This window comes from Paramormyrops kingsleyae, chromosome 3 (assembly GCF_048594095.1).
Source record: "Paramormyrops kingsleyae isolate MSU_618 chromosome 3, PKINGS_0.4, whole genome shotgun sequence".
NCBI classification, from domain to species: domain Eukaryota; kingdom Metazoa; phylum Chordata; class Actinopteri; order Osteoglossiformes; family Mormyridae; genus Paramormyrops; species Paramormyrops kingsleyae.
The window spans coordinates 31053658-31066997 of record NC_132799.1 but is presented as its reverse complement, the minus strand read 5'-3'; the positions used below and the strand labels follow the sequence as shown (position 1 = coordinate 31066997).

At 49.8% G+C, this 13340-nt stretch overlaps 1 protein-coding gene across 5 annotated transcripts in view; it reads right to left on the bottom strand.

Moving 5' to 3' along the window:
* The window catches only part of dgki (diacylglycerol kinase, iota), a 44343-nt gene that overhangs the window by 9626 nt on the left and 21377 nt on the right, over window positions 1–13340 (bottom strand). For 2 of the 5 annotated variants that reach the window (XM_023841347.2, XM_023841348.2), the window contains exons 6-26: window positions 13198–13266; window positions 13011–13079; window positions 12813–12929; window positions 11829–11903; window positions 11280–11375; window positions 11109–11191; window positions 10677–10737; window positions 9769–9882; window positions 7383–7508; window positions 7209–7287; window positions 6774–6829; window positions 6619–6681; window positions 6125–6198; window positions 5855–5966; window positions 5574–5773; window positions 5060–5122; window positions 3444–3544; window positions 2655–2734; window positions 409–453; window positions 250–319; window positions 32–72 (exon numbers count right to left, since the gene is read on the bottom strand). In XM_023841347.2, coding sequence (XP_023697115.1) covers window positions 32–72; window positions 250–319; window positions 409–453; window positions 2655–2734; window positions 3444–3544; window positions 5060–5122; window positions 5574–5773; window positions 5855–5966; window positions 6125–6198; window positions 6619–6681; window positions 6774–6829; window positions 7209–7287; window positions 7383–7508; window positions 9769–9882; window positions 10677–10737; window positions 11109–11191; window positions 11280–11375; window positions 11829–11903; window positions 12813–12929; window positions 13011–13079; window positions 13198–13266 — 1794 coding nt within the window. The remainder of the gene's footprint in view (window positions 1–31; window positions 73–249; window positions 320–408; window positions 454–2654; window positions 2735–3443; window positions 3545–5059; window positions 5123–5573; window positions 5774–5854; window positions 5967–6124; window positions 6199–6618; window positions 6682–6773; window positions 6830–7208; window positions 7288–7382; window positions 7509–9768; window positions 9883–10676; window positions 10738–11108; window positions 11192–11279; window positions 11376–11828; window positions 11904–12812; window positions 12930–13010; window positions 13080–13197; window positions 13267–13340) is intronic. The other 3 variants (XM_023841349.2, XM_023841350.2, XM_023841351.2) reach the window with 3 other exon arrangements.

The following is a 13340-nucleotide window of genomic DNA, read 5'->3' as shown; positions in this document are numbered from 1 at the left end:
TAAGTTCAGCTGCAATTAAAAGCCTGCTCACCTGAGCCTTGTCAATGCGATAGAAACGGTCGGCAGACGTTGCTGGAAAGAGAACAAATGGAAGGGCAGGAGTTACCAGGTCAACAAGGCAACAAGCGGCGCTAAAAACAATGCGGATGGCGTGTCGTCGTGGAAACCCACGGAAGCTTGGAAACGGGACGCATTGATGAATTCGGTGCGGGACAGGAGGGCCCATAAGTATGTAGGGGTGAGACTTACAGTCCAGGAAGCTCCAGTTGGAGGACAGTCTGTGGGCGGAGCCGGGCCGGACCAGGCTTCTGGACTCATCCTGAAACCGCACATGGTGGACGGGGGTCGGGTCAGGCTCACGAGAAAGGCTTAGGGGGGGGTATGTAACTGAGAGGAAATGTCAGTTACCTGGTAGTGTACCCGGTGGACGCTTGGGGGGGCCTGATGGAGGTCCTGTCAGAGGGCAGTGTGAGACACATCAAGGAGCAACTGTCTAACACCCCCCCCCGCCCTTCCCCCACTGTCTCTGAATGTTACACAACCGCAATGAGTGCTGTGCCTGGTATTTATATATATATGCTCACGGCAGAAAACACAACCGACTCAAACCCTATTACACTGCATTACATCATCATCTGGATTTAACATCAAATGGGGGAAAATCCAATTCTGGGAATCACGGAAAAACACAGTTAACAATAAAGACACATAGGACACTGTAATCCTGTCCTCACAGATGCAAGAATGGCACCCAGAGAGGAACACAAGGAGATGTGTTAAAACATTCTTGTGAAAATCTCTAGGGAAAAAAAAAAACTATATATATACTCAGCAAAAAAAGAAACGTCCCTTTTTCAGGACTGTGTATTTCAACAATAATGTTGTAAAAATCCAAATAACTTTACAGATCTTCATTGTAAAGGGTTTAAACAATGTTTTCCATGCATGTTCAATTAACCATAATCAATTAATTAACATGCACATCCGAATATCACACCTACGTGACAGGTACAGGATGGCCACAACAACTGCCCGAGTCACACCAGGAACACACAAGCCCTCAGTCCAGCCTCTCTCAGCCTATTGCGGACAGTCTGAGCACTGATGGAGGGATTGTGTGTTCCTGGTGTGACTCGGGCAGTTGTTGTGGCCATCCTGTACCTGTCACGCAGGTGTGATATTCGGATGTACCGATCCTGTGCAGGTGTTGTTACACGTGGTCTTCCACTGCGAGGATGATCAGCTGTCCTTCCTGTCTCCCTGTAGCGCTGTCTTAGGCGTCTCACAGTGCGGACATGGCAATTTATTGCCCTAGCCACATCAGCAGTCCTCATGCCTCCCTGCAACACGCCTAATGCACGTTCACGCAGATGAGCAGGGACCCTGGGCATCTTTCTTTGGGTGTTTTTCACAGTCGGTAGACAAGTCTCTTTAGTGTCCTGCGTTTTTAGAACTGTGACCTTAAATGCCTACTTTCTGTAAGCTGTTAAGGTCTTAATGACCATTCCACAGGTGCATGTTAATTAATTGATTATGGTTAATTGAACATGCATGGAAAACATTGTTTAAACCCTTTACAATGAAGATCTGTAAAGTTATTTGGATTTTTACAACATTATTGTTGAAATACACAGTCCTGAAAAAGGGACGTTTCTTTTTTTGCTGAGTATATATATATATACACACACACACATACATTATACATTAAAGATATATATTTAAAAAGTACTAAGGCCAGAGTAAAAGCAAGTTTTGACATAAAACTAGCTCGCCAAATCATCAGGGAATTTTGGAGAAGCGCTATGCCTCTGGTTTGGCCAGGATGACACGCAGCGATTAAGCACAGCCATGCTGCCAAGCTGACGGCCGACACTGGCCAGTGTCATTCCACTCTCAACACCTACACAGTGTAAGTTTAGCGTGGCCACACAACGCCAGCTGGACCCAGACACCTAGAGGTTCCAAATATAACTACGACTTCCTCTCCTGCACTGCTTCTGGCATTTTTCAGTGTGACTTTACTACATATCATTCACCCATTATCTATGACGCTGCTCTTGCTAAATTTTGAGCCAATGATGTTAACATGCGGGTGGCAGTGATGCCTGTGCACGATGTTTGCCTTCCTTAGGGTTTCTTCCTAAAGTCCAAAGATATGCAGGTAGGTGAACTGGGGTCCTTAAATTGTCCAAAGCGTGCGACTGTGTGGCTTGCGAGAGTCATCTCCACCAGGGAGTCCACTGTCTGGTGCCTTGTATCTCCCGGCTCTAGACTCAGAGCAGCCTTGTTCTGGATAAATGGTCGTAGAAGGTGAACTAATGGATGCTGGGACAGGTGCCGAAAAAGTCTGAACCGAACAAAGAAGTCAAAGGCTGCAGTCTCTTTGTGGTGTTGCAGTGGGTCAGGCTAGGTTCTTTACACAATGACTCAATGTGTTTCTGACTCATGGGCTGATCATAGACAAGCAGGTTATTAATTTGAAAAGGCAAAAGATTAGATTGTTAAAAATAAAAAAAAGATTTAAAGTAAATTAGCTGCTGTGTAGAACACGATTGAGCCCTGGGGGAGATTCAGCCAAAGCCACCATGACAGGGCACTGGATCAGCGGCTATGGCACAGGAAATCAAACAAGCGGGGTGTGAGAGGTCACCCACCTCCTGCAGTCGGTCAATGTAGAGCCGGCAGGTCTCCAGGTCACAGTCTCCTCTCACCACGACGATGCCGACCGGGGCGGCTGGGGAACACGATGGTATTCACAAACAGCCCTCCAGCCAATCAAAAAGCTGATGCATTACACGGAGTATTTAACTTTATTGAATCCAATCCCAAATAAACTATCTCAATTAAGCTGATTAACTTATAAACAGTAGGACCTACAAACGTGCTTATGGGACTGTAAATTTCTGGTTACAGAAATTTCTATTAAGAGGGTAATTTATAACGAGGGTACACTATTGGTCTCATTAATAAGACATGCTAATGCTACATTACTACAGGGGTATGCTGTTATTGTGTTTTTACAAGCGCACGCTATTGCTCTTATGAATAAAGTATGCTAATGCTGTGATATTACGATGAAATGCTATTGGCATATCATTATGAGGATACACTATTGCTGTTATTGACAGGGTACGCTAATGCTACATTATTACGATAGCATACTATTGCTATGCTCTCATGAAGGTACGTTATTGCTGTTACTAACAGAGCATGCTAATGCTATGCTAATACGATGTATACCATTGTTATGTTATTACGAAGGTACACTATTGCTGCTATGAACAAGGTACGCTAATGCTACATTGTAACGATGGTTATTACTTCGCCTTTATGAGGGTACACTATTGCTGTTAGATAGGGTATGCTAATGCTACATCATTATGATAGCATGCTTCACGCTGCCTTTGCTTGGAGGACACTTTGAACGGCCAGGCGGCACTCACAGATGTCTCGCAGTCGCTCCTTGTCAAACTGCAGTTTCTCATATTCCTGCAGACTTATCCGGTTCACCCGGAGACGCAGGCGGTCCGGGACGGCGTGGGGACTGCGTGGACAGGGGGACAAGCAGAAACTCGCGTAAACATTACTGTCGCTAACAGGAGAGACAAACTGCGGTTGAAACGCTGAGGACTTCCTCATTCACAGCAGCTCCCATTCTCAGATCAGACCCTTGCTGACCTGGAAATTCAGTTTTCTGTGCATTTCTGCAATGCTCAGTGCGCTGCAGCTCTCAGGAGCTCAAGTGGCATTCTGGGACAGCGGCATTTGCTGGTTTCAAAGATGCATGCCCACACAGAAGAGGGAGAACGTTCCAGGACCAGTCTTCATGAATAATCTGGTATCTCTCCTCTGTAGGAAACCTTTATGCATTAATGAAACGTTCTGCTTAAGATGCTAAGCGGAATGCCAAGTGAGAAGCTCAGGGGAACGTTCCCAGAATGTTGGCTGTTTGCTGGGTCACGTCGTGTCCCGCTGAGCTTTGGACCTGCCACACAGCGCCGGCCCTGGGGCTCGTGTGAACCGGGGTGGTCTGATCGCCATCAAAGCTGGGAAAACACAGTCCACATTTTAGCTGGTAACTGCTACTGAACCAGTGCTTCACTGTGAAACAGGAGCAGGGCGGCTATAGAAGGCAGACGCACACGTACACTCACAGGTGTGTAATTATATCTTTGTGGGGACTCTCCATTCATTTCTATGGGGAAAACTCTAATCCCAACATAACGACCTTAACCATAAGTAACCTAACAAAATACGAGATTTTAGGCATTTTTGCTTTTTTGATTGCATTCGCAGATCTTTATGAGGACATGAAAAATGGTCCCCACAACGTAATATAAACCTAATTTACACACACACGCACACATGTGTAGACACACACATGAAAGAAGCTGACAGAGTCATACACTGACAGATGCCAGCATGTGCCCTCACACAAACAAACACGCAAGGTAGCCAGCTGCATCATATACTACACCTACCAACACACACACATGCGTGCAGACATACTTGTGCTTTTTTTGCATTGGTGCGTGACGACGTAAAATGAAAACAGTAAAACGAAAGCAGTTATTTCCTCCAATGAGAGCGAGACCTGTTAGCATGACCGCGGCGCGCGGTTAGCGTTCCGCAGTCGGCGCGAGAGGCGCGTGTCACATGGGGGCTGCGGCAGCCGTGTCTCCGCCAGCACCGAAAACCTGCATTTTAATCGCCTCACAGCACGCTCTGCGAAACAGATGGCAGCCACGGTAACATAGTGGTCAGGCGCTCGAACACACTGTCTGACTCATCGCTGCGCACACGGGATGTTTGTGCGTACACACACTCCGGCGTCTGTGTGCGTGCTCTGTCCCCTGCATCTACATTAATCAGGCCATTTATCTGTCATACAACGATGGCTGACACACGGACCCCTCACCCCCGCTTGCCCGCCCCTGCCCGGAAGAGCCACAGATAGAGCAGAAAAGGCCCAAGCCAGCAGTTACTGTGCCCCGCCCCCGCCCAGCCCTGCCCCGCCCCCGCCCAGCCCTGCCCCGCCCACCTGGGCAGAGATACTCACATGGAGAAGGAGTCGGGGGGAGCGGAGAGACGACGGAGGTCGGCGGCACACACTTTCTGAATGCTGCGCAAACCCAGAGGCACAGATTGACAACCAGCGCAGGCAATGGGGGGGGGGGAGGCAGACAGGCAGCCAGTAGAGGGACAGACGCAAAGGGGGGAGGGGGGTTAGTGAAGGTGACGAGAGGAAAAGAGAGAGACACCATGACAGTGGCATGACCCACAAACAGGTCAACAACACACAGGGAGCAATCAGCACGGCGCCGCTTCATGTTGTGTGTCTGGGCGTGCATTTTTTTAATTTTTACTTAGACAAAATATGAAAGCCATACCTGAAAAACAAGCCCCCAATCCTGTTCTTTGTAAATGTCAGATTTCGTATGTTTTTGTTTTGTTTTTCAGTTTAATGTCCTTAACGGATCATTTACAAGATAGCAAGTCAGCATAAGATAAGAAAGGGGAATGCATGTGTGCGTGTGTGTGTGTGTGCGTGTGTGTGTACGCGTGTGACTCACTCGTTGAGCAGAGGGACAGAGGTCCTTCTCTTGCTCTTCTGCACCATGTTGGCCTGGTTCCTGAGCGAGATGCGAATGGTGGACGGGGCCAGTCTGCACGGCTCCCCATCCACCTGCACCGGCATCGTCTTGAAAGTGGTCAGGGTCACCTCCCGACACTGGTGCAGCCGCTCACCGTGCCCGCCCACCTGCAGCGCCGCCTGGTGGACACAGAGGGCAACGGTGAACACGGGGCGGCCCGACGAATGAAGATATGGCCCAAGACGTTCGCACCCACTCACCAGAGACGCCATGGTGAAGCCGATGACTTCGATGCAGCCGTCGTCGTGCCGCTGAGGCTCAAACTCACGGTGGTCACCGGTATTACCCCATGGCATAGTGCCCGCACAGTACCTGGGGGGCAGAAACACCTTCGCTACAGGCACAGCGGACACACACAGCCGAAAGGCGGCAGCAGTGTCTGAGCCATACGACAGCGCATTGCCAAAACCCATCAGCAGATGGCGTAGTCGCTAAGGTTACAGGGGTGGTTCGGAGGGTGGTTTCTGCACCTGGGAATGTTCAAGAACACGATGCATTGGAACTTCAGCTCCTGGATCTTGGGGGTGAGGTCCGTTCCGTCACACTGCGGGGAACGAGGGAAGGATAAGACAGGAAAAGAAAAAGATGGCCCTTGTCATTTGGATCTTCATTTTTTCTTCTTTAAAATGAAAAAATAAACAGGAGGTCTCAGAAAAATGACAGCTGAAATCTAAAAATGCATTCTATTATCTCCAAATTACTTTCAAATCATAGGTACCTGTATTATTCATGGATGCATAATTATAAATACTTTCAACCTCCTGCAGTTCACCTAGTCAACTTCTTGACAGCTGTATGTTTGTAATGGTGTATTTGCTTCCCTTGTACATCGCTATTGACAAAAGCGTCCGTTAAATTAAGTAAACTTGAAGCAGATGTCAATATTACTGCTGTTCTAAGAAAAGTTTGCAGAATGTGCCGGGATGGGCTGCCCCCTAGTGGGGACCTTCAGTGCTGCACTCACCACCACCCTGACGTGCTTGGACAGGTCCCTGGAGCTCCTCTGCAGGAAGTCGGTGAAGGCAGCCTGGAGGGACGTGACAAACAGAGCAGCTGCCGGGTCACAGCGCCGCGCTTCGGCCCCAGAGCTACACGGTCAGCGATTCACACCCCACTCACCCCTGCATAGAACATCTTGTTGCGGAAACGGCTGTTGAATTTTTCAGGGTTGGCCTCTGCGGAGGGCAAGGGGAGGAGACGTCAAGCCGGGCCGGACTTCCCGTGCCGATTTTTCTACCATCTGAGGCCGTGTTCGTGTCTCAAATTGGACTGTTCCCAGCACCACCCACCCTCGCCTCATAAAGAAGTGACAGATCGCATTAATTAGAGGCTCTGAGCATTTCTCTGGTAATCCGCCACGTCTACTGAGCGAGTGGCTGCCAAGCACTCAGGAGGGGCCGGGCGCCCCTCTCTCCGCACCTGTCAGGCCCTGGGATCTCACGTCCTCAGCATGTGCTCTGCTAAGTCAGCCACTGCGATTGTGACGACCCGCCATGACACCCACGTCCCGATCGCCTGCACCCCCTCACCCCCCGATCTTCCCCAGACTCTCACCTCTGGACTCGTGGAACTCCAGGGTGACGTGAGCGTCGAACCCCAAGCTGAAGTAGTTATTGAAGACATTCAGCGGCAGCTGTGAACGAAGGAACGCGTACGGCGGGAGAGTTACACATCAGGTAGGTTCTCCTGATGCCCGTCTGTAGCCTGATGCTCTGGATTCTAGGTCACCTTCTGAGAGCCCTCCTCTCCTGGGGAGAACTTCCGCTCCACCTGGAGGTTCCAGCGATCCAGCTGCACCACCGTGCCCTCCTCCACCTGACACAGGATCTTAGACACTGGCTCGTCCGTGTAGCCCTGGGGAAGAGAGGGGAAGAGGGACGGGAGCGTAGGTAGAGGGCTAAAGGAACCATATGTTTAGGAAACATTATTAGAGTATATATACCCATCTACAGTGCTCACAGAAAGTCTAGGGACGCTTAATTAATTCAGTAAAAATATTGCAAATTCATTGGTTTCATGACAAAAATCATTACATCATGTATTTACAAAAAATATCACATGAGAAACAACCAGTGGTTTTAAGTAAAACATTCATTGTGAGTAGTAATAAATCGAAATCCAAACCCAAGTTCTAAAAGAGCTGCTCTGAGTTAAAAGGTTCATTGACAAGCAGTCTCATTGGGGGCTTTTTAATTAGTGACACCTTCGCAATAACATAAAACAACAAACATTTGTGTTTAGTATCCCTTTGGGAGCCAATGACTACAACTGCAATTAATAGAAAAATGTAGCCAATGACTACAATTGCAATTAATAGAAAAATGGGAAGGACAGAACCGTAAGTCAAAAAAATTATGACATTAAAAGGAAAATGGGAATATTACTTCTCAAAGGACTTTTGTTATGAAACCAGTAAATTCACAACAATGTTAAAGAGTTAAGCAAACGTCCCAAGACATCCTGTGAGCATTGTTTGCATGTTACAGATATAGGATTTTAGCCTAAGCTGGAGACCCCTGAAGTACAGGATCTGGCTGGTACCATCCAGCTCAGCGCCCTGCTTAACTCTGACTGGAATAAAAAACCCAACCCAGACCCAAGTGTGCAGGAATAAATTGTGAGGGAACGTGGCCTGTTTATTTCCACATCAGGGGCTCCTGTTCACTACCAGCCAGGGTCAAGGCTGCGACAGGGACTCTGCAGCCTCCACAGTGAACTGGTGGCAGCATCGAGGACTGACGTGTAGAAGAGACATCGATGTGTGTTTAGTACAACACAGCTCACTTGCGGTGGTTTAAAACCACGACACTGTTACATCACAGTTACTTAGTAGATGCTTTTGTCCAAAGCAACATACGAGCGAGAGAGGAGGATCACACAGTCCCTGAAGCAGCTGGAGCTAAAGACCTTGATCAAGGGCCCAACACTAAAGCCACTTTACTAAGAAACAGGATCTGAACCAGCAACCTGCTGGTGTATCTGATTGCAGATACACTGTGCTAACCTGCAGAGTCACCCACCGCCCACGCTGGACCTTCAAATTGTATAAAGCAGATTTATGGTGGTGGTGGTGGGGAGGGGGGACTCTTCAACATTACAATGCCCATTGCAGCTCAAATAATTTCAGAGAGAGAGAGATTGCAGACACCCAGGTTGCCGACGTCCGCCCCCACAGAGGAGTACCAGAGGATCCATGAGAGCGTAATTAAGGGTATTTGAAAAGCCTCCATTTAAAATGAATTAAGCGAAAATTACAATGACAGCAAAGTCTTTCCAGCGACATCCATCCCATATTTTTCAAGAGGCTGGTCTCACGGAAATGAAAAGGGGGGGGGGGGGTGAACCTGGTAACTTAGCTGGAGCCTAACCCCCCAGCGGCTTTGAGAGCCTCCAACGTCCCGTTTGTTTAAACACATGTGACACTGTGGCTGTCACACTCCCTTTGTACCTTCAACGGCAGGAAGAGCGGGGGTGACATTTATCTCTGCTCATTAATGGATGCAAACAATAACAATTAAAATATTGCCCACCAGGATCTGCCAAGCTCCCGTGATCCCCACCTTGGACCCCCCCGCCCCCAGAGACGATTCCGTAAATATAGTATGCAATCATTTACTCTAATGGGGCACAGGGGTCACTGGTTTTGCTGACAGTTGCCGTGAAGGCTCTAACCAAACAGCCACATCGCCCCCTGCTGACTTCCCCGTGCAACAATTCATTCATTTCAGTAATAAGTAGGAATACACATGGAAGCTATTCTGAAGAGAAGCCCTATTTTGAACCCCAGCTTGGTGTACATGTGGAGCTGGCATCTTCTCCCTGTGCGCATGAGCTGCCTCTGGGTTCTCCAGCAGTTCAGGTACAGTGGTGACTCGGACGTGTTCCCTAGTGTCGTGTCACTGTGTCCTGACTAACGTGGGCCCATCTCTATACCTCAGGCTTCACAGAACTGCTATGACCCGACCCGCAAAAGCAGCTACTGCAGACAGAAGGGCAGGCAGTCCGATCCAACAGAAGACAACACAAAAAGGTCCAAAAGACACCGGTTACCCATAAACCGATGCCAAATTCTTCCTTAAGGCAAATGGAAAATTTCTGCATTCTGTCTGCTCACCCCTCCCCAGTTCAGGGTGCGCGCCAGGTCATTTCCTGTCCCGAGAGGAAGAACAGCAACTGGGGGCTGGGGGTTCATCTGAAGCTCATCGAGGGCTGAGAGGATCCAGCCCACCTGGAGGACAGAGAGTCAGAATCAGCCAACCTCGCACTTGCACACTATGGCCACTAAAAGGCCAGCGCCAACTATAGGAACCTGGTACGTTAAAATGGCAAAGCTAAAGTCCTGGGAAAAATGAAGAGAGCACTCTATACTTTTTAAAAATCTGCACTTTTAAATCCTGCTGGCTTCTGTTGGCAGGCTGTTGCGAGACAGGCTGTTTCCAGGCTCAGAGCTCCTAAGACAGCAGTACACAAGAACGAGGTGAAGCAGGAGACACTGTCAATAACCAAAAACCAGCCAGTTAGATGACAGAAGCAATTTTTTGAATGCTAGAGATGACCGTCAACTTATCCGGCAGTGCCTCATAAATCAGAGAATGACCTCAAGTGACCTTCAAAAGGAATGGGAAACATTAAATGCAGGTGTGAAGTGCATTGCTAGGACAGTTAACATCAGGCTCCTAGAAGCAGGACTGTCCCATAAAGCAAGGAAGAAGCGCTTCATCAGTGAGAAGCAGGGAAGAACCAGGCTGCTGTTCGCTAAACAAATGTATATTTTACACAGGTGCTTAGACATAAATTGAGAAATGAGTGAAAATTTTGCTGTCGTCTCTTAATTTTCAAAAAAGAAGAAAAAGTCAACTTTTTGTGTGATAATTAACACGTTAATAGAGGAAACTTCCCTGCTTTCTGCTTTTTTCCTCCTAACAGAAGAAGTTAGATGCGAATGAGCAGGATGGTCTGCTGCCGCCCCCCAGTGCTGGAGAGAGGCGTGATGTAACAGCTCAGCCCCCCCCCCGATCTTACCGTGCCATCACCCCCGCACGCCAGGATTCGGAGATTCGGCACTTTTCTGTACAGCTCCAGCCTGAGAGGGGAGAGCAGACGGTGAGTCAGGGAGCAGATCTGGGGAACACGTCGTCTGACGCCTGGTCTACGGACCCAGCGGTACCAGGGTGGTCTGGCCCAGGGATACGGGTGGCGGCGTTTGACTGTGTCAGCCTCATGAGCGACCTTATTATATTGGTAGATTTTTGAGGAGCGGAGGGTAAGATAGGGATTCAGGATAAAGATGGAATTTTTTATACAAAAAAAGGCCCCAAAAGGTGAAAATAACAGGCTTTTATCACAGAATGAAAAAATGCACACACACTGTGACTGTGTACTAAAAATGTGGAGGGGAAAAAAAAACGAGTGAGAATGAGGAAGAGGGGAGGGAAGATCAGGCCGGGTACTCACGCCTCGCGGGGCCCTCCCTGAGAGAGATCAAACACCTGCCGGGGGTTCAGGATCCACATGAACATCTGTAGCACTTTGGTGCCCTGTGAGGGAGGGGCAGGAGCAGGGTCAGTCTCTGGAGGTGGGCTTTGCAGATGGGTGACCCGCCCCCTCCCAACAGGCTTACAGTACCTGGTTCCCGCCGCTCTTGGGGTTGACGAACACCAGCACGGGTTTTACCAGCGGAGAGGGCAGGGGCTTGATTATGAACGGGCGCCACTTGGAGTCCTGTCAGGAGAGATGTTCACACCGGTCACGCATACACGGATGCAGACATGCACATGCAGAAGGACCCACATGAACACGCGCACTGTTTCTGCGGCCACAGCCTGGAGTTGGGAGCCTTGGTTAGGTTTTATTCCCAAGACCAAGGCCCAACAACACACCCCTGGTGGCATTTCAGGAAGCAGTTTATGCAGTAAGCAGAAAGGGGAGTGGCCTAATGGACACATACAATAAAGGGGCGTGGCCTCATGACATACGATGGATACACTAAAAAGGGGTGTGGCCAAATGGACACAAAATGAGTACAAGGAAAAGATGCAGCCTGCTCTTTATCTACACGCAGCAGCTGTCCAGTGCCCAGCCTATTCCTGACCGTGTCTCTTCTCCTCCGGCTGTCATTCGGTCACGCCTTTTTGGGGGGGGGGGGGGAGGGGAGGTGAAAACAGGTTTACTCACATCAGTTCCCTTTTTGCTGGTCCTGCGTTTGAATGATGTCCGTTTTTTCCTTCGGCTCGAGTTTTTAAAAGAGCTCTGGGGGACAGGAGAGAGATGAGGCGCTGAGTTGGAGAACACCTGCACGGCCTCGGGAGGGGGGTGGAGGGGGGGTGGAGGCGTGGCCTCACAGCCCACATCCTGCTACGCACGCCACGGCTACTGATTACAGCAGAAATTAAGCTGGTATGCTGCAAACCACTATAAATAAAACTGTTTGCAATTTAAAGCATACAGAAATACATAAATAAAAACCAGTCTTTAGTGGTTCCCTGGGAGGAAATGATTAAAAGTTCATGTGGGGTCCCTGGGATTTGTATCCACAATCTTTGTACTGTTATAAAGTCTACTTGTTGAGCTACAGCAGCATGAACTGTTCTCAAAACACTAAGGGCGACTGTCTGCTAGCTACTGTCTTAAAGGGGAGCTCAATCCTGGTCAGAAGCTGGCCTTCTATGCCCAGCTGCCCATCAAACCATGAAGCACAGTCCCCTTCCTGAGGAAGAGGACAGGGCCCAGGACAGGACAGTGTCGGATGCGGATCAGGGTCCATCAATGCGAGTCACCAGACAGCGGCAGCGCACGCGGTTCCCGCTGCGTCGCGTGTGTGAAAGCCGATGGCAGCAAGGCGGCTACAGGTAAAGCGAAGTAATGGCAGCAGGGGGGCCACAGAAAAAGGTGGCATGGAGCACCAAGCACAAGGGGGAGGAGCCGGTGTCATGCGGCCGCAGGGAGAGCCCACGACACGGCCTGCGGGGGGGGGGGGGGGAGACCATCAGGCTCCCCAGGACACGCGCAGGCATCCCACTCTCACGCACTGGAACAAAGCTGTCAGACCTCGGCACACAAACACACAAGCTCCCTTCCCTACCTGTCCTCACGCAGCCAGCCACAGTCATACCCTGCGTGCTTATTGGCCGACCGCCACCTGTAGGGAGGGGCTTGTACCTGCGGCTTCCTGACTTTGACGATCCAGGAGGGTGGCACGATGACGCCGGCGTGGGCGCCCATGGAGCACGGCTCCTCGATCTGCTGCAGCATGAAGCACGTCACCTTGTTATGGAACTGGGTGAAGAAACGGGAGGGGTGGAGGTCAGAGGAGGGCCCCAAAGGCATTGTGGGTATCTGCAGATAAACGGTACTCACTGCCTGCTTGCACCAGGAGCAGCTGATGGCCACGATCTCCTTGCTGTGGAACAGTTTCTGGAGAAACCCCTGCAGATCCCAAGACAGAGCATTGTGGGAAGGTCCATCATACACAGACGGGACAGGGGTATGCGCGCCTGCTGTTGCCATGGATACTGAAAGTACCGAGGCAGAGGGAGGGACCTACCTTGCCGCACTGACGGCACTTGCCCTCTTGGCGGCGTCGATGGACCCAGTGGTGGCGCAGGGTGTTCTGCTGTGAGGCACACACACACACACACACACACACACACACAGAACTGTAAGACGGCGCCTTGCTCAGTATATCCC